Genomic DNA, 27,023 nt, shown 5'->3' on the forward strand with positions numbered 1-27,023 from the left:
TACACTCGTCGGCCGAGATGTAAATAAGCGAAATCGGGGAAAATCAGGAAATCCGAAAATAAGTCGACAGCCGGCTTTGGCAGCCGATGAAAGAAAATCGGCGTTTCAAGTTCTGCGCCGGATTGAAACTGGGACGACGAGTCGGTTTCGCGCGCGCGCATCATTTGCGACGGAAGTTTTAATGAGGGCCGAATGAAGTGGATGCTGAGTGTAACAGTTATTTTAACACTACTGACGTCTAAAATAAGAAAACCGTGCGATTGAATGCCAGAATAAAGAAGACTGGATTTGCGATAAAACAAAAAATAGGAGTATACTTTATTTTAGTTACGGCAGAAGGTCAAATGTTGCGGTCAATTGATCTCAGAATAGTTTTGGAATCTATTAAGAATTACATCGTCAAAATCGCAACACAACGCGAGTCTATTAATTTTCAATCGTCCGTCCGAAGGTTATTTCGTGAAATTATGTTTCGAGTTAACAAGTTAATTCTCAGGTGCTGACAACTTGGATTCATTTATTTATAAATCTCTTTGTAAAAAATGTCAAACAACAATTAAATTTTCTTTATGTTATTGCAAATTTGAATTACTCTCTTAGCAAAATACAAGTGCAAAATTATTAGACATTCTATTAATTAGCAATTTTCTAAAATATGACGAATTGCTTTTTATTTTAATGATTTTTTGGAATTAGTTGTCTGTGAATTTTCTTAGAATTTATTGCTTAATTGTGTTTATAAATGCTAGTATGATATGGTTAAAAAAATACGATCAATATTACAGATTGACGATATCCTCAAATCGAATGGCACTGATTGAATATTTATGGTTACTAAACATATATTGTACACTTAAAGGAAAAGATTTGCAATGGAAAAGGCATCTTGAAACAAGACTTTCAAATTGTAATTATGGAAGAATATCAGCAAATCCACTTGCAGAAAATTAGTAGGAAGTTTACTAAAAAAAATTATAGAAGTTATGAAACAAAAAGGGATTTAATAAAATATTAAACAATGATCATTTATTAATAAATGAAATTGTTAATAACAAATTAGAATAAGACTAGTATATAAATAAATCAACTAATTGTAAATAAGAGAAGCGCCAATTTCGATCAAAGTTAAATGTTGGAATAATATTCTCTCTTGTATGTATTTTAAATATATTTATCTCATATATAACTGCGCGTCGATTATTTTCGGATTTGCAACACAATCAAACTGAAATAATAATTTCACAAATTAAATTTGATCGTCGTTATAAAGAAATTTACAGCTGTTTGTTGTATTTATTTTGACCTATATATTAAGAATTTTAAAAACAAGAGTGTCTAATAATTTTGGATATGGCTATATACTCGTCGATATTAATATTTTAATACGAGTTATATTAATATTTTTAATACGAGTTATATACATTAATATTCATTTTTTTAATACGAGTTATATTATTTTGCTCCGTCGAAATTAATTAGTGCCTTTTAATTAATATAAATTAAATGAGTCTTACACCGAATACAGATCCAACATCAGCAACTGTGTTACAGATTTTTGGCGTCAGCTTCAGAGAGTTAATAATATATAGAATAATACAATATAAATTAGAGAACGAGAGAGAGAGAGAGAGAGAGAAAAAGAGAGGCAAAAGGTGGGAAATATTTAATGGCAAGCTTCCAAAATCGATTCGCAAAAGTTTAGGAAAAGCTGAGGTCGTTATCGCAATCAAACTGCCATAACATTTCTGCGCGAAGCGTGACGCTTTCTCTTCGTTGTCGGTGCTATGCTACTTTTAAGGCCACGACCATATATGTGAGAGAGATCGTTAGTGTGCGCGTTCGAGAGATTCCCACGGGAAATCATTCCGCGCGTGCATTCTACATCTGCAATCGATACTTCTGTGTACGCGTACGCGTGCGGCCGCATCCGTCGTCGAACGAACGCTCGAAAGACACGGTATTGTTATAACTTTTGCAATCAGACCGACCGTGAGAGTTATCGGAGGTTCCTGTTTGATCTGAAATATTTTTCCACGGCAAAAACTCTGCGTGAGAACAACGCGCGTTGCACCGATTAACGACGCTCTTTTAATTATCGCAAGTCAAGTTATGCGTGGAATTGCGTATTATTTTCACATAACTGCGAAGAAATTGAATAAAAAGACGTTATCGAATAATTGGACAATTGGATTATTCGAAATTAAAAATGAGAAGGACTGCCATTGATTTTCTCGACGCATGTAAGTAAAAATTGTAAAATTCTCGTTAAAAAAGCAGTATACAGTTAGTAAATTAAGAATGATTCACAGGCGTAAATTATTATTACCCGACACAACGTGAAGTTTTGATTTGATTTGATTCATTAAAGTTCATGTAATTGAAACTTGAAATTGAATGAGTCTGCCCCGCATATTAGCGATTGTAATGCGATGAAATTAATGTGCCTCGAAATACGTGTTATTCGATATGTGATTACGCGAATCGGATATATAATTATTCAATAACGGCTGAATTATTAATAGAATATCATGTGATGAAATTACGGGGAAAAAAAGGCTAGCAATTCTTAATTTCGTAAAGTGAATTTTCAAGCCTCGCCGCGCCCTGTCTCTCACGCGATCACGCTCGAACGCGATTTTTCACCATTTCATTGATTTTTTCTAAATTATTCTCTTTATGTACAGACACGCTCAAATTGGCGCGTAGTTTGATTAAAAAACTTTTGTTTATTGTGGACGAAGAGCATTGTGCGTCACAATCTCGATGACATTGCGCTTGTGTACGCGAATTCACGTTTGCTCATCTATACGCGGCTCGCAAAAGCTATCGTTAATATTTTATTTGTCCCCCCTGTTCTCCTGCATTGTGTTTCCAGCTGGCTCGCCGCACTTACACCGCCGAAATGAGATTGCACTGTGAAAAGCAACGGGAAAAACATGTACATGACCCCGCGCTGCTCGAAACAGCCATTGTCACCACTTCCGATTCATGTACAATGAGAAAAGTTTCGATATAAGGGAGATTGTGACCTTAAACTTGCCTTGAAGTGCTTACTGGTCTACGCGATTGAGAGGATTATCTGTGGAAGAAAAATTTACACTCTCCGATGTAACCGAGAAATCCACTGTCATGGATTACCGCGACAAATGTTCTCAATAAAACATATTTATACCTGTACCCCTGTAACAGACAACTCCTTTTTTAAGTGCTACATTGAGTCGGAACAAGATTTCGTAGCGCTATTTATATTATGTCTACATGTAAAAAAATCTACATGTATTAAAAAAAATTTGCGATTATATCATTTGATCGACAGTTTTAAGAATCTGTTTTTTTAATTGTGATACAATGATTTTTTAACAGATATTATGAGCAATTAAAATCAAAACGCGCTTTTTTTATTTATCCGCAATAATTCAGTAATAAAAAATTTTGAGAATATATTAAAAACGAATTTGTAAAGAGAAAACTTTAAGCTATCACGTTAGAAAATTGGATATTTTCGCAAGTTTTTTTGAGCACGTAACACAAGGTATATAATTATTATGATAGTCTAACAAAATTACTTTTTCAGATCTGCGTACTTAGTAAATTTTTTTAACACTTTAGCAAAATTGTTTTCTCTCTATTCCAAAAATGTATTAACCTTTGAGTAGGTAGGTTGGATGATCAGTACTCCAAGTATAAGTTTCTTTAAAATTTTGTTCTGGAAATGAAAAATAAAAAGTATTGTCCAGATGTCCGGAAGTTTAAACATATAAAAAGTCAGAAACACATAGAAAAATATAAGGCAGTAAGACGTAAAAAGTAAGCGAATCGCAATAGAAAATGTAAGATAATAACCTTATATGTAATTGGCTGCTTCGTTTACTGCTTACATTTAACTGTCTTCTTTTTGTATGTGCCATGTGCTTTAAAGTTCATTATTTTTACATTCCTCTATCTCAAAAGAGTATGATTAATAACGTAATAGAGACTAGTAAAAAATAAATAATATATAAAATTAAAATTTTTTGGTTCCAAGTCCGCGCCACCTACCAACTTGCGTATCTTTAAACCATCTATCTACTTAAAGATTAACGTAATGATGTAGGTGAGACTATAATTTCAATGTACAGACAGATTCTCTTGAATGTTCTCTCTCTAATGATGTAAGATATGCATCTGATTAAGTGATTATCGGTTTACTCTGTGCTAGATACTCAACTCGCGTTATTTCGAGAGTGCTTGCGTTAATTCACCTACACGACTCCCCTTAACCCCGTTTCGCTGTGGCATGTCGACTATGCGAATCAATTTGCGTCACTATTTGACAGAACCGTGCGTGTTGCGTGTCTTTGATATTCCGGCTTATTCCCAAAAACGTAAATTAAGGAGAATTAATTAAACTTAAATTAAGAGTAGAGGAAAATGGCACGATTTAAACAAAAAAATGCATGTGTAAGAGAAAAGAATGAAAATCGAAATATCCTTTCTTAATCTTCGTTGTTAAACGCTCTATCACAATTTTGATTTAAGATACGTTTGGAAATTTTTGTAAACACTACATTTCATTTACAATTATTTTATAAAAGTTTACGCGAACTGGATATGCAAATAATATTAATAAGCAAAGAGTTGATAGTCGTGTCTATAATATTATGAAGATTAATATTGATAGAGAAACTGACCTGGAATCCTCCAAGGATTGCTACCATTGAGAAATGAATGGAACGCACGGAAATGCATCGCCCGTGTAACAATTTCATGCGATATTTCGTCAGAAAGGGAATCATTCTTTTCTTCTGCAAACATTCCTCCATATATTTCGAGCGTAGCCCTCGATCTGACTCGCGCACGCAAATTTACTCCCATAACCCAGTATGAATATACTGAATGTTTGCATTATTCTACTCGCGAAATCGGCTTTTCTCAGTCAATATTTTCATAAAGATTTAATCGCATAGAACTACAGAGTTAAATAGTCCAATGTTTTATGTACATAGATATATCGCACACAATAATAACTAATAGCCCAAACAGAAAGGGTTGTCAAAAATTGAAGGATTACTCACAAAAAACCATAAAATCTACGAAAACCAAATAAATCCATTAAAGATATATAGGTTATGACGTCAAATCCTTCTCTATCACTAACGTCACATCGAACAACTTTGTTCCGACAAGAATTAAATACAAAGTGAAAAATATAGGAATTTGTAAAAAATGTTTGGAAAAAAGCAATTTGTAAAATTTTATAAATAAATAATAAAAAAAATTATTGCTTTATACTTTAAATAATATTCTTTCTTCATCATTATTAACGTTACAAAAAAAAAAAAGATAAATTAAAAATATTATGAAATAAATTAGGCAGTGAACATAAAATAAAAAAAAAACTAAACAAGCGTTAAGAAGTTTTTTATTTTGTTAAATAGGTCAAAATATTAATCAAAGCCTAAAACTTTAACTTACTGTTATTACAGCTACTATATGTCCAGAGAAAAATTACCAGATTTATATAATAAACGGTTTGAAGATGGAAAATCTTTTGTTTTCTGAAAATTTAATTGTTCGGACTTGTTTGATTTTTATGAAAACTTCTTCACAATTATAATCACCGTAGTCAAAAAGATAATTATTCGCAAATTCATGAAAAAGTATAATTCCCATTATTTACGACGTGTACAGAAAGCGACGTAATCACCCGTTGTGACGCTTTCCTTAATCTCCTTTTCGAAAAAAGGAACAACAGGGAAAGGATCAAGTGGAGGAGGGTGGGGGAGGGGAGGGGGAGAAGATGTCGGGAACAGCTCGTTATTAAATCGAACGCGACCCTTTGGCCGGTGGCCATCGCTCACGGATCCCGCGGGGATTCCCCGTATCGAGGGATTACAGGTGACCAAACTCCTCCCATTCCGTCGCATTCATCCCATCCCCATTCCGCAAAAGCTGCCCATTACCGCCGGGGTATTGATTGATGTAACAGTTATTAATTCGCGTGCTCGATTATCGGTCTGCTGCCGGTCGGTGTCTCCGCGGTTTCCGTAATGCAATAACGACGATAGCAGCAACGCAATTCCCGCGTCGCGGCGATCCGTCGTTATTCATTTAGACACGACGGCTCGTGGGAGGAAAGGGGCACCCGACGACGACGAGAGGGCAAGAGGGTGTCCCGATGTCTGACGGCAAGGTCGGAGTTTGCGGGCGAAAAGGTTCGAACTTATTCCCTCCCCTCGCCGTCGCCGGGCGACGCGGCGGGTGGACTTCCGCGAGAAATGGATAGGGATTTCCGCAAAAGTTTGTCTGGAAGTTGCGCGGATTTTTCCTCTTTCGGGAAATATGTTTCGTATCGTGGCCGCAACGATTGCAGTTCGGGAGTCGTGCAATTATAGTTACGCGCGAAATCAATTTTTCTCGACCCGAGAGAAGTCCCGCTACTCGCGATCACGGTGAGGGTATTTGTCGGCGGGCGAAATGGATTTTTACTCCTATTGTGAGACCAACGTACGAAAAATCGAGTCCTTTTACGAGATCAAGCTGCAGGAATTAATAACATACATTTAAAAAAATATAGGTGTGAATGTAAATCGTGCGGTGTCTACACAGAGGAAAGACTATTTTTAAATCAACCATAATATACTCATACATGTATACGCCAAAATATTGTAATTTTGCTTCAAAGATTTCAATCTTGATTTGATTGAATGATTTGTATTGATGCAAGTATTGCTTTGCATTCAATACAAGGACTTGCTTAAGCAAAAATTTTGCATAAATACAAATTTAATCAAATTAAGCCTAAAATCTTTGAAGCAATATTGTAATATTTTTGCTTATACATGAGTATATTATGGTTGATTTAAGAATAGTCTTTTTCTGTGTACATAATTCTCAAAGTGTGGTGTTGATATGCAATGTATTAATCTCAATATGGTGTAAATTTAAGTTTTAAATAACCGTAAGTTTTAGATCCACACCGTAATAGTGTTGACATAAACACCAGGAGTTTTAAATCCACACCAACATGGTTAATACTAATACCAACAGTGAGAACTATGTAAACACCACATGATGTTAAATCCCACACCTATATTTTTTAGAGTATGTGCCTTGAAAAGTATTTGGCATCTATATTTGTTTTATTTACCTGGAATTCTTTTATCGGCGTTGTTTCTTATTGATTGCCGACATTATACATAAGTTGAAACAATTCTTAAAATAAAAAATAAAAAAGTTCACAGCAAATGTCATAAATCAATTTTGGAAGTAAAATAAAATAATGGTTAATAAGGTGTCTAATTCTTTTAGTCAAAATTGTATGTTTTTAAAAAAGGAAAAAAGGTATTGCGAATTTTGAAACCGGTTCAAGTACAGAATTTTCGAGAAAACAGTCACGTGGAGCTTTTTGTGGATCTTTTAAAAGCTTTTAATTGCAATAAAATTCATGGGAATAATTATATTTAACAATTAATGGAAACAATTACATTTATATCAACTTATTTGTAACCTGCGTGCGAGAATTTCACAAATCCTATAAAAAGGTTTTAGAGTGCATATTGCGCAGTTGCGCGTGGCTGATGCGATATATAAACTGGGACTGTTAATGCTGACTGCATTATTAATCGCTACAAAATGCATCCTGATGTAACTATAGGACCGTACAGGCCACAAGCAAGCTTTCAAAAGCTGTGTCATAGGCGTTGCGCCCATTAGCGAGATAACTTTTAATATCCTTGTGTCGGCGAGAGCACAACGTCATCGAAGATATCGTCGCGAAAATTATTTTCTTTTTTTCGCCCATTTTCTCCTTCGCAAGTCCGCACTTTCAATGACGCAATTTCACCCTCCATTAACATGAATAACGGGAACGAGGCGTAATTCAGAGAAAACTTAAGATAAATATCGTGAAACTTCGTCGATTACCGTGAAACGCCCTTGTCATCCTGCACAACGAGGTACTTTATGTAGAAATTTATATAGTCACGAATGCATCGATACTCATGACATATGTTTAACCCTCCGCAGCTGACGATGGATCTATTAGACTCACTCAATTACACTTTTCATATTACATGTGCAAATTTACATTATTATACGGTTATTAAAATACACTTACCTAGTATATTCATTCTTTTTTATAAACAGTATTAAGTAAAAATAGACTGAAAAATGTTTAACACAAATAAGAACAGAGCCATAATCGGTTAAGGCGGATCTTGGTGCCTAATCATATTTTTATATGAATTTTTATAATTTTCAATTCAATTTTTATATGAGTTATGTCACAATTTAAGATTTAAGTCTTTAAAATTAATTAACTATTAAATATTAACATTTTTCAGCTAGGATTAATCGCCGAATGATTAATTTACGATAGGAAACCAACGTTAAAACGTTTATTTTTTTAATTGGAAAACACTATTGTGAAATAAAAAATTTGTATAACCCTCTCAATTTATTTAAAAGATAGAAGTATCGTTTATTGTTCACAGGATGTTTATAAAAGACATTTTTTGAGTTAAATGCCATAAAAAAATATCGGTGTTAAAATCTACTGGAAAAAAAATTGCATTGATTGAAATTCTAGTTGAAAATGGACAAATCAGAATTTTCTGATGGTTGAAGAAATTTTTCTCAGAACAGATATAGAAAATTTACAATTATGCCATTTTTACTCAAAAGGTCTTTAAAACGTTATTTCAATTTAGAATTTAAAAAATGCTCTCCTGAAAAGTTAAATTTCGAGATGTGTCATTTTTCTATCAAAGCAGCGATATAGTCTGATAACTCCAGTATCAGTAACTGTATTATAGATTTTGGAGTTCAGTTTCCGAGAGTTAAACTAGACGCTCGTCCGAACGTGGGCGCTTCTCTTGTAAGCTGCAACGCTCGAATATCAGTTGGAATATGAAAAAGGACGTTTTCACGTTTAATTAAAAAGTATGCAACAATTGAAATAACCGCTTCGATCTGTGCAACGTTTATTGTTGTAATTGCACATTTTAGTAGAGTTGAAGCTTCCAACGGATTGAAGGCGTAAAACACTCGCGCCCTGGAGCGCTTGTTTGTACACGAACGAACAACTGGAACGATCGAACCGAGACATTAGACGGTTACCAGCAGCCATTAATCATACAGGACGAGGAGGCAGGTGATTAATGTTGCCCTCTGTACGCGCTAACTTCGACTCCTCCCCTTTCATCGCCCATTTTCACACTCTCTTCCTGGTTTTTTTCGAGTCACTGTTCTTTGGGTTCCGTCGCCGTTCTCCATCGAGATCACATCGCGAAACTGCCGACCGTCGCCGAACGATTAATTTACTATATCCATTGTTTCGCTCGTTGCTTTTGCCATCTCGAGTTTCACGAGAAACACCCCGTACATTCGGATAATTCTACCAATGGCTTTTATTTAAAAAATATTACATGGGACTCTTCTCACGTGTGTGTGTGTGTTGTATAGAAAACATTTTACTGAACATAAAATTTAGATGACGGTCCATTTGTAAAATCCATCATCTCGCATTTATATATAATTCACGATTTCAAATAATTTTCATTATGTAAACCACAATATCAATTTATATGAAGCTTCAATGATTTGTAATGTCAGAATAAATCATCGATTTTTAAATATATCGAATTTATCTCTTTAATAATATATTTCATAATTTCGCTGAATTGTATTGACTTCATATGTACACACATATATATATATATATATATATAGAATTTATATCTATAAATACACCTTTAGCCGAAAATACTAGGTACCTTATTTAACCTTTTAGTTTAAAAATTGGTTTATGACATTTGTTGTGAATTTCATCTTTTGTTTTAGAATACAGATAAAAGAATTCCAGATAAGTAAAAAAATTAGATGCCCAATACTTTTTACCACAGCTGTACCTTCTATATTATCAATACTATTTTTTATTTATATATCAATTATAACTTTGACAAAAAAAAAACTAATGAAAAAATAAAATAAAAAATTTCCAAAACCTCTCTATAATATGTAATTTCGGAGTATAACTTTATCTAGAGTAATTTCACCAGCTATAATTTTTAAAGTAACTTTTTATTAAGAAGACTGGTTTGATCGGCGGTTTTAAAAGAAAAAAGAAACGAAAGAAGGATAATTAAATCTGCCGCATTTTGCGAAATCACCCTTCATTCGTCGCCGATGATGCTGCGGTCGCTATTTCAGACTGGCGCGGGCCTTAACAAGATGAGATTTAGAGCGTCCCCAGGTGGCAGACGTTGGGCCCTAGCAATGGCAGTTTATACCGTGTACCTCGACGGAGTTTCCAGACCATTTAACCGGGACGTAAATGTTAAAAGCCCGCCGTCTCTTTACGTTCCGCGCGTATCTGCAAACGTTACGACCGGTTTTACATTCAAGTTTCGACGCGCTCTCGAGATCAGCGCGGAGTGATAGCTGGAGAAAAAATGCGATGCATTCTTCTAACGCATCGCGAAGAAAAGACGCAGAGCAGAAATTACGGCAAAGGAACGGTTCGTTCGAGTCGCCATCGTTTCACGATGATAGAGTTTTTCCATCCGTTGGTCTCGTAATCGGATTTAGAAAAGAATTCTTAGAACCACCTATCACGCATTCTAACTTTTTTTTTATAGAACGAAACGTGAAATTAATAACAAAATAGATTTCATAAATAGGTTAATCTGATGCCAGAGAAAACATGCACTTTCATTGTACAGTTCGATTATTGTTGTCGATATATTATTTGTCGAATAATATTAATATATAAAATATTAATCCTAATACTAAATACAAAAAGCCGCAAAATAATTACGCTGTTAATTAAACTGCCCACCTCTAGAGCTTATATTGCAATTCATTAAAATTATTGTATGTTAACTCGAGATCCCTAATAATGAGGAAAAACTCTACAAAGAAAACTCCATAAGTTCAATCCTTTTTTTCTGGGCGACACATTCTTGCTCATGGGTCATTAAGAATTTTCGCAAGAACGCCGACTAATGGTATCGGCTGGATTACAAAGTTTTTAGAGCGCCGCGCTGTATTCTGCACCGAGAATACGCGCCTAAACACCTGCACCCCTTTCTCACAACTCTCCCAGGACGCAACCTTTCTTCTCTTTCCCGCGGGGTTGCGCGAGAAGTTTCCGCTCCGCGAGGGCAGACTTTTCGCGGCATTTAACCGCCTCGGCTCGAGAGATCGTAAAGTTAAATATCGGAGGAGGATTTCTAAGACGGAGAGACGCGAGAGGGGGTGGAAGAAACACCACCGCCGCCACGTAAATTGGCTTCGCCGGAGGCGGTCGGTTAATCGCGCGAGGAGGTCGCGGCGACCGAGCAACAAACCGGGAACAAATAAAGAACGAAGTTAAAATTCAATTCGGCCGGAAGAAACAATCGAAGTCCTGAACACAAGAACTGGGGAAACCGCATTTGCGATTGTTTCAGCAAAGTTAGGAGAAATCCAGGGAGACACATGGAAATTTCATGAAGCTCTCTTTGTCTTAAAAAGAAGCGGATAATAAAATTAACAGTAAAATGTACATCGCAATATGTGTGACTTTTTACTTATTTAGATGCAAATACATTCTCGAAAGTATCTGTACATAATTTATATCATAATCTCCAATTTATTATCGTATTATATTTCAACATTGTAAAAAACATAAAATAATATATATAATAATAAATATGAAAATATATGAGTATAGAGGCAAATAAGAATTTCGAAGCAATGCCTAATCCGCTTTGAAAAAATAAAACAAACGCTTTCCTCTAAAGCATCGTCGGATTATATCCAGTAGAACAAGTCAAGCTTTGATCGGACTTCGGCAAAGCGCGCGCAGCGCACAGAACGTACAGAATCCAATAAACTCATTCGCGTCGTTAAAATTTCAAAGTACAGCGTAAAATTAAATAATTAAAAATTCAAGGTTTAAGACAACTTACATAAATGGACTTTGATATGTAATTCGCTTCCCACTAATCCCATTTCTACCAATGTAGTTTAATTTTAATCTTGATTAAAGTAACTCTTCATCTTTTTCAAGAATTAGAAAAAGGTGAAGAGTAAGTCGAACTTAAATTAAAGTTAATTTACGTTGGTAGAAACGGGCATTAATCATACAGTGAAACTCGAGTGCAGAGTTAAATGTTTATTTCTCTGGCTCGTATTTTCATCAAGTCGAATTAGTGATTTTACGGTTCATCCGGATTTCTTGAGATAAGTGTCAGTCCGTATAACAAGCATTTTCTTCTTATATACATATAACACAAATCATACGATACCCTAACAGATCGAAGGATTCGTCTGAGCAATAAGTAAGCTCCAGGTGGCTGGCTTTGACGCGGGTTAATCTCTCGAGCTGATTACAAGTCGCGAACAGCCAGACACAAATCCAGTTCCGCTTCTGCCAAAACCGTCGGTATAAGCCTACTTACACACGGCTGAACATGTAGCCGGCCAATCGTCGATTGGTAATCCGGGAATGTTTTCTGCCCGGTCCATTATCGGCTTAGTGCGGCTCCAGCGCCACTCTCCGTTTCGCAACGACCTGATTCCATGCGAGAAAAAAGGAAACGCCACCCTATATTCCAGACGCTCTGGATAAATCGATAGCGTTAAAGATAGTTTCTTTACACGCCATTTCGCATTCGCGATTTCTCAAAGGGGAATTCAGGAGAAACGCAAAAATCTTCTATGCCGCGATCGACATAATATGAATCCTGCAAACGTTTTTCAGTAATCATTTTAATTTGTGAAATATATTTTTCAACAATTTTTGGAATATGAGACAAATTGTATTGCCGTCTGTTTTTCAACATGACTGTTCATATTTCCCGGCAATTTCAATTATCGTTGCACTCATTCAGTGAGACAATAAAAATTTGTCACGAACGCAAATAAAAATTTATTAGCAAAGAATGTGTTTGATGCTCGAATTTGTTTGCTGCTCGTTTTATCGATATAAAAATAATATCGCCGGTTAAGGATGGCGTGGCAAGCGTAAACATCCTGTTTTCACAAACTTGCGAAAGAAAGACTGACTTTCGTGTATGTACACCATCATCATCGAGAATATTATTCGCTGCGCTATTGAGCACGCTTAAAAATGCATGGGCCACTCAACCCGAACCGTAAGCACTTCAGTTATCCTGTTATCCAGTATCCTCAGGGATAAGGCTCGCCCGCTCTTAATGATGACCAGCAAGAATGTGCTCCTTTGTTTTCCTACCAAGAAGAAAATAGTGCGCCGTCTCGTGCATTAGCGCGCTCCTCGCAAGATTACGAGGTGTTTTATTTTCATGAACGAGGAAATTACACGTGGAAATAATAAAAAAGGTCATACGTTACAATTAAATGATTTCTCGATCTCCTTTTCGGCTTAAGATTACGAAGCATTACTTTCCGAAGTCGTAGTCTTCTGTTATATGTTGTAAAAGTAAATTTATCACGAAGAAAGAATGGGAAAGATAATCCAATAATAGAATTTTATATAATAATCAAACTGATAGAACTTTGGATTTGTATTCACATCTCACCTTCATAAAATATAAATGCGTGCATTTATCGATAAAAGAAATGTGAATATGGACCTACAGCTTTACAAAAATATAAAACGATGAATTTGATTATTCTATAAAACTCTTTTATTTATTTCTTAGGTTCTATGAATATATGTGTAATATAAACTATATGCTATATATAAATGCACGCATTTATTAATACAAGTAAAGTGAATACAGATCTAAAGCTCTACAAAAACGTAAGACTATCAATTTGGTTATACTACTATAAAATTCTTTTATTTATTTCTTATATTCTTGATATATGTATAAATTATGTGCTATAAATGCGCGCATTTGTCGAAAATGAGTGAAGAAGTTCTATAAAAATATAAGTCTATCAATTTTATTATTCCATAAAATTCTTTTATTTGATTATCTCTCACTTCTTCGTGATAAATTTACTTTTATACAGCACGTATTTACATGAATCTGCATACGTAAACCTTGTTATCGCGGTGCGATGTTTAGAACCGCTTCAATTTAATTCCCTATCTTCCAAGTGTATTTGGCGCGCGATAACAAAGCAAAGTGTCGATTCCGCGACAGGTGCAATTAGCGTCTTACGAATATCGCGCAAAGTGTATTGCTATGCGCCAGGCAAAACCCCGACAATTCTAGTGGTCGCGGCAAGGAGATTATTCTATAATTTTAACAATCAATTATTTAGAATTCAGTTATCTCGACGAAGCTACCGGCGTATATTCAATTTTAAAACTGCAAACAGTCGCCGGAGTACCGCTCGCAACGAGGCACTCAATATGTAAAGCGCGATGTAACTTCGCCGCGGCCGCAAAACTCCGCGCGCCGCGCGGATTAATCAAGCGGAATTCACGCCCGACTTGTAAACGTTGATCAAATATCCGTGAGCGAGTTAACGACCGCGGGATTGTCTGTGAAATTCGACTAATTCAACTCTCGGTGCGCGCGCGATGTTTTTCGGCGACGGCCTCCGTCGAAGTTAAATTACGTTAGCCCTTTCGTTTCCCAGTGTCCTCCAATTAGGGACACTTTCCCTTCATTGGCAACACGCGAACACACAGTTTGCATGCGAAGTTATATTTTTCTTTTGTTTTCATAATTTTGCGACAGTCTATGAGTTCTCTCTCTTTCTCCCTCTCTCGAATCTGAACCGATAAAAAAATTCTCAAAAAAAAATTTCTACAACACGCCGCAGTCACGTAGAAACTCGTGAAAAATTTCCATCCCTTCCAACATACATACGCATGTGTACTTGAATATGTATATAATTCATCGTCGCATTACACGCGATACTGCATTCAGCGTACCGACTGCGACCGCTTTCAATATAAAACGAAGAAATAATAAATGAGCCGGCCGTCACGTACCGGGTGGCACCATTGCTCACTCACCTGATAGAGTATGTCGAGAGTGATCGGATAGAGCAGGTGCTCCACGATGACTCGAAGTACGGTGTTGGGTCCCCCCTGAGTCTCGCCAGGCCCGGACACCTGATTTTGTCCAGCGATGGCGACCTGGTTGTTCGAATTCTGTAACAGAGAAGAAAAGTGGAGACGAATTAAGCAAGCTTCGAAGGAACAAACTAATTGCGATCGACGTTTACGCGTCGCCCAAAGTACTGAAGATACAAATTGCCAAAGTTCCGAATGATACAAATTTCACTTTACAGACGAAGTGATTTTCATCGAATTTGGTCTTTTTGTATTTTTAGGACTTCGTATAGAGGCGAATAATTGAAGGCTTATTTACATTAATTGTTTTATTGTTGGCACAATATAATAATAATAATAATAACAACATTAATATATTACAATAATAGAAGTCTATGTACAATAAGCCTTTAATTAGATATTGGATAATAATATAATAGGAATAATAATCGATATAGCTATTTTAAAATCCAACACAGCTCAAGGTCTTTAAAAGCATCGATATAAAAATGCTCTGTTTCCGTTATGCAATATACGTATCACGATTATTAATATCCAACGAAATTTAAAGCGTATATTAAATTGTTAATGAAATAAATATCAAAGCTTTTTTTACTTTTGTATGTGAGAAATTATTTGCAGTGTCTGAAATTGGAACGCTTTCATTGCAGAGGAATAAAAAAGTTTCCTGGAAATAACAAAAACCTTTGACTTTATCTTCAAATTGTAACACAAATGAAGATTCTTTTATATATAATTTGTATTAATTATTAAAAAAAGCTATTGTGTCGGGGAAGTGAAATAATTGGAAATTTCCTGGTTTAAAGAATACATCATGAATGACCTTACTGACTCCGATGCGATGCATGATCCTCCTTCCTCGCACGATATACAGATCACGGAAATTCTCTCTCGGCGTGTCTGTTGAGCGTGATGAAGCGGAATAGAAAATGATTTCTTTGAAGCGAGAAGCAGAAAGAGCGAGCGTCAGAAGAAAAACGGAGAGAAATGCGAGAGAGCAAACGAAAATAGATGCAAGAGTATTAAAATTGGACGCATACTAAGTGTAAAAACGAGGAGATATTATACTTTGTAAGTGAGAGAGCCGTATAATGGACGATGGCGCTGCTGGGTTATTAAAAGGAACCGTGTCTTTCTGAGCCTCGCTGAATGAAACACCCGGTAAATTCGACCCTAATATTAGATCGAAAGAGAAGTGGATTGGAAAAGAAATTATGGCAACGTTCTGCAAATTCTACAACAATTTACAAGATTTTGTTTTATCAATTTATAGAATAATAATTGCCAGATAATTATTTAATGCGTTCTACATTCTGACTAGATAAATAATTGAATGTGAAACATTTACATAGAATGTAAAAATACATATCTTCACTTTGAGAAGATTTAAGGTAATATTTTTTCGCTGCAAAAAATTTATTTATCAAAATATCTGAAAAATATTTTTTAGATTTAAAATATACCTATACAATTTTCTAAAAAGATAAGTCTTTCAATTAATTTAAGACCGTGCTAGAAATTTGGCGTAGGTCATTCTTTCCATCTTTCGCAGGTAAAAAAAATAAATGCGTCTCGCGAACCGTCGTCGTTTTCATCAGCTGCCGCTGCCGGGAAAGCTGTCAAAGTGAACTTTAAGGGGGTACGACGCGGCAAGCATTAGCATAAAATGCTAAAGAAACGCGCCACATTAGAATTTCGATGTAGATTAAAGCGCGGCACCCGCCCGAGCGAGGCTCCTAAATCTGACTTCGTAAAAATAACTTCTCTCCAGCGTATCCTAACGAAATTTCCACGGCGACGACGCGAAATGATCTCGTTTCCTAGTTCGCACAGAGTCGCTGGATACCTAAATTTTTAGATGTAAATAACGAGCTGATTATTAGATAGACACAAAGATTTCCCTATAAATACGCGTTTAAGTGAAAATTAATTTTAAGCTATACTTTATGTAAAGTATTCATATCAGATTTCAACTGAGATCGGATTGGAATTTCATCAATCAAAGCAAAATTAATTAAATTGATATCAATTTCCTTTCTTCTGGTTAGCTAAATTCTAATCAGATCACAACCTTAATTTCTGATCTGATACGAGCTTAATATAACCTCATAGACTTTTTATAGGTAGATACAAGAACGGCTTTAACAAATAAATAAAAGAAGAACAGGATATAAAGGGGAACTGATTATTATTTATAATTCATGTTACTGTCTTCTATATATGGGAAGCCATTTCGGATAAATTTGGAATAAAGAACACACAGCTTCGCGTAGCAATTTCCACGATATCTTTTACCTGGGAGTGAGAACAATGAGAAAAAATATAATAATAATAATTTATTTGAATAGTACCAATTAAACACAGTAATAAATATTTATTTTAAAAAATAAACAGTTAAATAAAATTAATTTTCCTATACTAAATATATTTTCATATTTAGTAAATATGGTACTATTGGTACTATTCAAACAAATGATCAATTAAAATTACTGTTATTATCAACGTATTAAATATTATTGATTATTTTCCGATTTATTAGCGTTTGAGAATATTATGGATATTAATTTAGTCATGATTTTCTGAAAAAAGTAAATAGAAACCAAACAAATATTAAACGAAATAAGCGCGTTAAATAATTTATATATTATAACAATATTAAACAAAAAATAAGGATGATTTTATTAATGTAACGCTTGTTTATCGCAAATTTTCAAATTGCACATTTAAAGATTCATAAAGAAGAGTTATTAAAAAAGAAAAATATGTCAAACAATATCCATGCAAAACAATATTTTACGACAATTCACAATTTTAGGCCGCTAGGGGATGCAAAAATATTCCAGGTGACTATTCCCGGTGTATTAAACGGAGACGATCGACCGAAGCAATTTGGAATTGCTGAATTGGACACGTATATGGTATATAAAATTCACACCGAAATATTCAAACATTGTAGCTCATACCGGCTACTTAGTTATGTTTTTATGACACTTTAGTTATTTCACTTGCTTTAAGCAATTGTCCTTACATAATACTTATTGTGATTTCGGAAAATCCGGCTTTGAATCCCTGAAGTAATATTTTTCACAACAAACTATTTGCTGTTTTTAAGGTGCTTATTAATATCAATATATAATTATTAAACTGGTTGGCAATTTAATTTGTGATATACTACTCCAGTTTTGTTTATGATTGCGTTTCAAGACTGAAAATATGTCGTCGCGCAGTTTGCAAAATTAGAATATGTATATAAAATTCACACCAAAATATCAAACCAAGAGATCTTATATCGAGTAAGTTTTCGTTATTTAGTTGTGTTTTCACATATTACGATCTTGTGACATTTTGGAATAACCGATAAACAAGCGAAAAGACTGACACACAATCAAGAACATGTAACTACCGTAATGTCATCTTCACGGAAGAAATGTAATCGTGGATATGCTATGCTCAGAAGATGCAACGTTTAACCGCAATGTCTTGACCTCAAAAATACGATGCATTGAAAAAGGACATAAAAGCGAGAAGTAAAACCAAGCTACAGAATATATAGTTCTTCAGCAGCAAACGATGATCACAACAATTCGGAAGAAATAACCCGAGTGCACGGTGAAGGAGTAAAATTCTATTTCAAGAGACGCTTTTAAACGTAAGAGCTTTCGTTTTTGCAGCGATGTTAAACTACATGTTCTCAAGCGGATTAAAAAATTAAAAATCCAGGTGTCTTTTTATAGTCCTTAAATACTTGTTATGAAAAAGACATGAGCTCTTGCGATAATGTCTTTTCTTTTAACTTCGTAATCACGTCTCAAGATGTATCAAGAAAAAGAAAGAAGAGATCGTGGAAAAAGAAATACATCGCACATATAAAAATGCTTCATAACTCGCAGGTATATTTTAAATTTTCCAAAAAGTAGAAAAAGTTAGCAGCAACGTGTGAAATTCTTTCTTTATGTAAAAAGTTATACTGAATCGTTTCTCGCAGATAGTATACCAAGGCTAAATGAATAGTTAAATGGCCAGTGTTTCCTTCGCTGCGCGCGTTAGATCTTACGCGGAATTTACGAGCATGCTAAACCTCGGCTCATCGCGCCCTTATTTCTTCACACCAACCATCACTCGTAACAAACGCTTCCGTTTTTGACGGCTGCGTTCGAGCGCCAGTTTTTAGCGCGTAATTCAGTTACACCTCGACGCATCATGCGTGCGTTCGTTTAACTGCGATGTAAAGCAGATCGAAACTTCGTCGCAAGCACAGCGGATATTATTACTGCCGACCGTACTCGCTAATAATTTTATGAGGAATTTTATTGAAGTTTGCATCGTGTATTCGCGGTTTAGTCGAGTTTCCGCTCAGATCCGAAGCGGCTTCCGGCCCTGCTCTGCAATGTTGATGATGTATAAGTGTTTCTAACTGCAAACGTAAATGTTTTACGAAAGAACTGAACGTGAATTAAGCGGGATAAAAATAGTCTAATTAAAATGGACGAGAGCGACTGGAAATGTCAAGAATAATCTGAACGAGATCGAGATGCGGCAAATGTTGCCTCGTAAAAAATTAAAGGTAATTAAAGCATAGCTACCTGATTTTTAATTTTGCGCTTACTTGCGATATGAATAATTTGCAGCAAATGCTAACGGATCCATTTCACCGTTAAATCGCTCTAACATGAAATTAAGTTTCGTTTTAGTCTCTAGAGGCATAAATAAAGTGGCTCGGCAAAATTCATGTCCTGATGACCCTTCACGACGGATGATGTTCGAGATCGCCGCGCTTTCTTAAGAAGGAAGGATTAATTTTGACGTATCCCGGTATCGAGAGAGAAGAAAGCGAGAAAGACAGGGGAGACGAGAGAAAGTTCAGCCAGCTGCTAATTAATTAGCCTGACAAACGTTAACTGACGGCTATTTCCTCTCCGGTCGGGTCTGTCCGCCGGCCATAAGGATGGCGTGCGGCCGGCCATTTTATCCGGGAATTAATCCTAAAAGTTGTGCGCGGCATACATCCCCGGCTTCTCGCACTCCAGTGTTCCATCTCCGTTTCCCATCTTTTCACCTCGATGCCGATCCCACCCCTCCAATTAGCGGCCCATAAATTTCCATGCGTGCGGAACATAAATTCGCGCCGACGCTCCACGCTCTTATTTCCTTCCTGCCATCCCCTGTTTCCATCTTTTTTTTTCCAAAGGAATTCTCAGGACCGCCCGCCCCCTCCCGTGCAATCCTTTTTATCGAAACCATGCATTTTCCGCGAGAGACACGCGATATCGAAAGATTCCTGGAATCCCATCAAGTCCCGCCGCGAAAGAAATTTCCCGGCTTGAGTACGCACCTGGAAAATCTAATTTTATTTGCTCGCTTGTCAGAACGAAAATCAAATATCGCGTAAAGGATATAGAGGTGCTTATAGCTCTTTAGTCGCCGGAGAGGTCGGTTCATTCAGTGTATTTATTGCTGATGCAAACGCCGGTGAATTTCGCGCGCGGCTAATTATGCCGCGGGATAATATTCTACATCTTCCGTAATAAACTCTTCGGATTTGCGATAAATCTCTCGACCTCGTGCGCAAAGATTTTCCATTATATCGCGTCGTAGCCATTAGCGGTGCTCTCGAGAACGTAGCATGAAATTAATAACGAAGTTACAGTTGTCATCATCTTATTTTAGTTACGAATCATCTGCACGACTGGCCGCATTAATTTATATCGAAATAAACAGCCGTATGTACAGAGAACGTATACTAAATATTTACTATTATATATGACGGGTGTATTAACTAGTTTCTAATTAAAATTATAATATTGTGCTCATGTTAGAATTATGGCGTACCAACTGCTCCCCGTCATTTTTGTGGAAAATTATTCACGCATTTCGCAGAATTCACGTTGCAAATGAAATAAAAATTTGCGTCTATAAATTATGCATTATTTAATTACACGCGATGGCTCCGAATGCGAATTGTAATTAAATAAATAAAATATCTTTTTTCATTTCGTATACATTTTCTCGCTCTGAACCGTACTACGTCCATTTTCTCCGAAATTTTTTTTGGAGTATAAGTACGTCTATTGTTCGACCGAGAGAAACGTTAATATATATGTGGAAAGACGGACGTTCCAGTACTTGTAGATTACGATGGCAAAGTGGAAGAGATCTGCTGCATTCCCGTCGCTTAAATAGACTTAATTATACTGAATGTCGATAATAAAGTCACCATCTGCGAGCGCGGTCTGGAAAAGCTCAATTAAAGCCGTTCTCTAAGCCGCTAAAGAAAGATCCTCAAAAGAGGAAGGAGTCTTCCACCCGAAAACTACAATTCCCGTTCGAAACTCCCGCCGTGAAATAATAATCCTAATTATTTTTATCGCGAATTGCATAATAGAAGCCCAGAGAAATAACGGGTAGTATGCAGCCGTTATTTTTACGGTGCTCGGCAAACCCGATGATATATGGGGTGATTTAATGATCGCGCGATATACTACGATTTTCAAACAATAAAAATTATATGTATATTCCACGCTTTTATATTTACCGGACGCTCAAATGGTGAGTTTAGATAATTGATATATCCATAAGATAATTGATTCATAAATCTGATATAATCATGCATTATTGACGATTATTTTATCCTTATAGTAAATATATCACAAAACTAGGAATTAGGATTTCAAAAAATAAATAATTTTATTTTTTATTCTCGGTATTGCGATATAATTAAGGTTCCTGTTCACTCATCGCTATCATCTCGTATTGTGATGTCAGAAGCGAGAAAATACGCTTCTTGCAAATTATATTTGAATAGAAATATTTTTCAATAAAACACCATTTGCAATCAATACAATAGACTTATAAAATATATTGAAAATTATCTTCCTGTTTCGGGAAGAAATTAAATATCTATTTCCATATATTTTATGAATTTGACATTTTATCAGTGAATATAGCTTATTTTGTTTTTGTTTATGCATAATTCATTTTCAGATAAATGGTTATTTATTAATTAACGAAACAAAGGAAGAGTTTTCGGTATACTTTATAAGCCGATCGGATTACGTAAGTGTTGTTTCACTGAAACATATTTCCATATTAATATATTATGCAGAAATCTTTATTGCATATTCTCGCTTTTGACGTCACAATCTGAGACAGAACAATCTAGAGCTGAACAAGAGCCTTAAAACGTTCTTTATTTCCGATCACATTTTGCTATCTCTTATTGATTCTTCCGAGTATTTAATCAGTCAAGTATTTTCACGTCTACTGCTTATAGTTCATATTCCACTCGCATTATTACAATTCTCACGTTCTTATACGTTTCCCTTAATGTCCATTTCATGAACCCGATTTCATGAAGCCGGACACGTTTCAAGAGGAAAAAATATCTGCCTCTCACCTAAGAGTTCACCTACATTGCGTATATCTGCGAGTTCCACTAAAAATAGACTGGCAAGTGATAAAGCTGCGAGTATCGCCCCAGAATGTTGTGATCCGTAACGCGCGCGCGGCTTGCATTCCGGGGGCTACGAGATTGCCGCGGCGGAACGCCTCGGTCCGGATCGTTACCGCGACTATGCACTTGCCCGAAGCCGCTTTCAAGGGGTGAAATAACTACTCCTAGGGGTAGTTTCTATCCCCCTTTGATAGCTCGGCCCCGGAACTAACGGTGAGTGCCGAGACTGAGAACATTACCATAACCTTCCATTACTCGTTGCAGCCGATCCCCGCCTATTTCTAGCCTTACCCTCTCTTTCTTGATTTTGAACATCCACCTTACATTGAAAGAAAAGTATTTGATATTTGTGACTGTTATAATTACATGATAGAATAATTACGATTAGGGGTTCCATTATTTTATAGTCATTACTGTTATAATGTAAGTAATAATAATCATTATTATATTTATAATTCTATGTATTTCTTTGATATATAGAACTATCATTTGTAGTCGTTTGCGCCAATTATATAGATACATATATATTTTTGGTACGTATATAGAAATAAATATAATTATTATTAATATTATAGGCCAATTTTTTAGAGGTCAATATTAAAAACTGGGGATCAGAGTCGAGATAGGAAACATTTTTGAGCACTAATTGAAAATATGAGTCAGTTTCGATATTTACATAGGCGTATTTAAGTATCCATGCAACTATCTATAAAGCAAGTAAATCTCATGAAACGTAAAGATCGATATCTTTACTTCCGATCGACACTCCACAAGACCTTGGCGATCCTGTTTTTCAAGGCTGTGGTTGTATCCTGGCGTCGATCGTAATCGAGATCACGTCGTAAAGCTTCGTCTAGAAGCATCGCGGCGCGAAAACGGGCGTTAAAGTTTTACAAGCGATCTTTCGCGAAGGTCTGAGCCGCGGATGTTTCTCAACATCTTTCTCGATCTACCTGGAAATTTGCAACCCGTTCTCCACGCGGTAGGTACAATAAGCCGATCCGTTCGCACTAACATCGTCGTGATCTACATAAATCTTTCTTGCCGAGCGAATCTTGGCTCAGGCTCGAGACTGAGACTTTTCAAACTTCGGCACGATCGAAGGAGTTCGCCTCCAAATCTTTCAAGACCGACCCCGTGTTTTCAAGTTTTCGTTCCATTCTTACAATCTCGCGGCAAGCTTTCCGGCTTTCTCTTTCAAAAACGTGAGGCCGTTTCAGACTCGACGCTCGATGGATGGCATTGGATAAAAGTGATAAATAACAACTCTGCTCGGCAATAATTCTCACGATAAAATACAAACAGGTATCTCACGCTAAAATGACAGCGCTTTCAAATTTGAAATGGAAAAGATGACGACGATTAATGACTGCAAGACGGCTATCGTCTTTTTTATATCGTTCCCCTTCTTAAATTTGTCGAAACCAGTTATTTGATCAGCGATATACATTATGTTCGTTTAATTGCATTGAATTTGAGTAATGATACTCTCCCTCACCGGTTATTGAAAACGTGACAGCAGCCTCTGAGAATGATTAATAACGTTACTCCGACATTGTTATCCTTTTTTCGTGTCCCTATTGCTTAATTGCGTTCAATTCGCAATTCCGAATAAATTACATTCGTCCGGGAATTATTTGTTTCGATGGAATGAGAACTGCGATGAGAATTTCGAGAATAAGTCCCGCCTGTCCCGCTCAACTCGCTCTGTCGAATTGCCCGAGAAAATAATAGTGTCTGAGAAAATAAGAGGATTCCGCAGACCGCGAATATCACCGGTAACTTTAAAATCCGTCTAGAATCGGAAACGGAGTTGCGGCATTCTATTAGACTTGAACTAGTTGATTACGAAAATATAGTATCTCGATAACTTATCAGTCAAAAATATTAAAGAATTTGACGCTTAATTATTATCTTAATTTAATAAGTTTTTCATATTAACTAGCGAGAGATTTCCCCTGGCACTCTTGTGTAATTTTACTTCTCGGGAAATAGACGATAAGGATTTTAACAAACATCTCTCTCTCTCTCTCTCTCTCTCTCTCTCTCTCTCTCTCTCACTAATCTCTAATTAATATCCCGACGATTATTCCCGACGATACATTGTTTAACTTCATTCCGAGGGAATACGAAACGACCCCTTTCGCGGTGCAACATGCGCTCGAAGGCGGAACGAAGGAATTAAGAATTAATGAACACTTGGAAGCGAGAAGCAGCGGTGGATTGCCGGGAAACGTTCCGCGATTTCTTGGCGAAACGAGCGAGGATAACACGTCAGAATATGGCTATCCGCAGAATGTTCCGTGAATGAGGGAGGCAGAAGAGAGGCGTCGTTTAAAAAAACGACGAAGAGCGCGATAAGAAAACTGCGCGGAAAGAGTGCAGTGCGCTCGTTACACGAGCACAGCGCAGAAATTTTTCCTGAATAATTCATCGGCCGGGGCACGGCGATGGAATTTCCGTTGGTATACGTACACGGGAGATGCGACCGTGACGGCGGCACGAAGCCGACGTGTATATCACGGCTAATGGACAGCGAAGGGCGCGAAATAAAAAGTAATCGGACGGACTTCATCAGCGACGGCCCGCGCTTAAATCCGTAACGGCGGAGAAAACAAGAGAGAAAACAATCTCAGTCCTACTTTGTAGACAATTTGAAAAATTTACGCTCTGTACACAGAAAAAAGAATGTTTAAAAATATATCTTTATTTTCAATGCAGAAGTATTGAAATGGATTATGTACAATTAAACAGAGATAACTTGCTTACATAAAGACATTTTTTATAGTTCGCTGTTAGATGTAAAAGCATCAATGGTAATTTCTCGAGTTAAATAAAATATTTTTTTATTTTTAACTTCACACTGAGAGAAGAGAGAGAGAGTGAAAAAAATGCTGTTGATTCAATTAAAGTCTATATTACGGGCTATTATAAGTACTGACATAAGTAATTAATTCATGTATATTTTTATTGACATAAAGACTTTGATTATTGAAATAATAATTTATGCGTTTATGTTAATAAGAATATACATGAATTAATCATTTATGTTAGTGACAGCCTGTAATATAGATATAGATTTTAATTGAATCAACAGCATTTTTTTTCAGTGCATGTGTCAAAATGAAAATCAATTCATTTTTCTGGTTAGTTTCAAAATAAACAACGTCCATAATAACATATGCACTTAGTAAATAATAAACTAAATTTTGAGTCAAAAATACATTTTATTAGTTGAATTGTTTAACTGCATCGTTTTAATTAAATGAACAATATACTGAGTAGGAGTAGCGATCTGTAGAAATGTTTAAAAATAACTGAAATTGAGTGCAATTTGATATAATAAATTTAACAGTGTTCTATAAAGAAAAATATGTATTTTCACCATTCAATAATAATTTCTATAAATTAAAAAAAAATATTGAATAGAAAATATTTTCAATTTGAGAATTATAATATTTTTAAATTAAAATAAAATTATTTCACTCTCTTTGACAATCTTTTTTAGAGAAACCGGTTCGTATTATCAAAGTAAATTATTAAAAGTTTTTAAAGTAGTAATTCCTTTATTTTTTACTTCAGAATGTTAATATTAATTTAATGATATTTCGTAATCAAAATTACCGTTTTCCCAATCCTGTTGCATTATCAAAAAATATTTAAAAAATTACATTTATATTTGGAAGAAATTTAACAAAAGTTTGACGTATATGAAGATAGAATAAAAACATTTCTATCTTTTCTTGATATAATTTTTTAAAATATCAAAAGAAGATTTTGTTATCATTAAATAATTATATTGTGCTCTTTAGATATAACCATCGTTACATCAAAATAAATCTATAATGTTATTAACATTTAAAATAATTAAATCTTTTTAAGAAGATTGTATATTGTCGCTTATACAATGAAACCCTGGTAACGTTAATTAGAATTTATTAGTTTTACTTTCGATACTAATTTTTTTCTGTGTACTAAATAAATATTTCGTTTCACTTCACTGATGAAATTCTCGAGATGCATGAATCGGAGAAGGATATCGCAGGAGCTGAGTAAAGAGAATCGTATATTTAAATCGTAAGTGCATTCACAATGCTTTGATTTTTATTATATCCCCAATGTGCTTTGCACGTCTATTTCGGTTCGAATTCAATTCACCCTGATCTCTGTACATCACGCGACAGACGACACGAGGAAACGCCTCGAGCGGAAAAAACTCCCATATGCGAGATTCCATCAAATTAAATTCCATCCATTAAATTCGTTCACGGCTCGATCTCGCGGACCGATACTGGTCTTTGTACCGCGTTTCCGGTTCGCGTCGGCGCCGTTAACGACATCGGTGGCGTTACCGCGCGTAGTTTGGACCGGGGAGAAAATTTGTTGGCCCGGGTCGATGGTACTGCCATCGATTTCAATCATGCGCAACCCTGACACCGTTTTCTCACCCCCTTTCAGGTACGCGCGCGACGCCGCGTATTCCATTATACGCGCCGAGTTTTTCGATCCCCGACAGTCTCGCTTTTTCACGATTTTTATTTTCGTTTTCCTCTTTTCCTTTCTCCCTTTTCCGTCTTCTCTACTCTCTTT

At 35.8% G+C, this 27,023-nt stretch overlaps 1 protein-coding gene across 3 annotated transcripts in view; it reads right to left on the reverse strand.

Moving 5' to 3' along the window:
* Nucleotides 1-27,023, reverse strand: part of heph (polypyrimidine tract-binding protein 1 heph) — a 377,608-nt gene that overhangs the window by 36,552 nt on the left and 314,033 nt on the right. For all 3 annotated transcript variants that reach the window (XM_018508372.1, XM_018508371.1, XM_018508373.1), the window contains one exon: nt 14,924-15,061. In XM_018508372.1, coding sequence (XP_018363874.1) covers nt 14,924-15,061 — 138 coding nt within the window. The remainder of the gene's footprint in view (nt 1-14,923; nt 15,062-27,023) is intronic.

This window comes from Trachymyrmex cornetzi, unplaced genomic scaffold, assembly GCF_001594075.2.
Source record: "Trachymyrmex cornetzi isolate Tcor2-1 unplaced genomic scaffold, Tcor1.1 scaffold26, whole genome shotgun sequence".
NCBI lineage: Eukaryota > Metazoa > Arthropoda > Insecta > Hymenoptera > Formicidae > Trachymyrmex > Trachymyrmex cornetzi.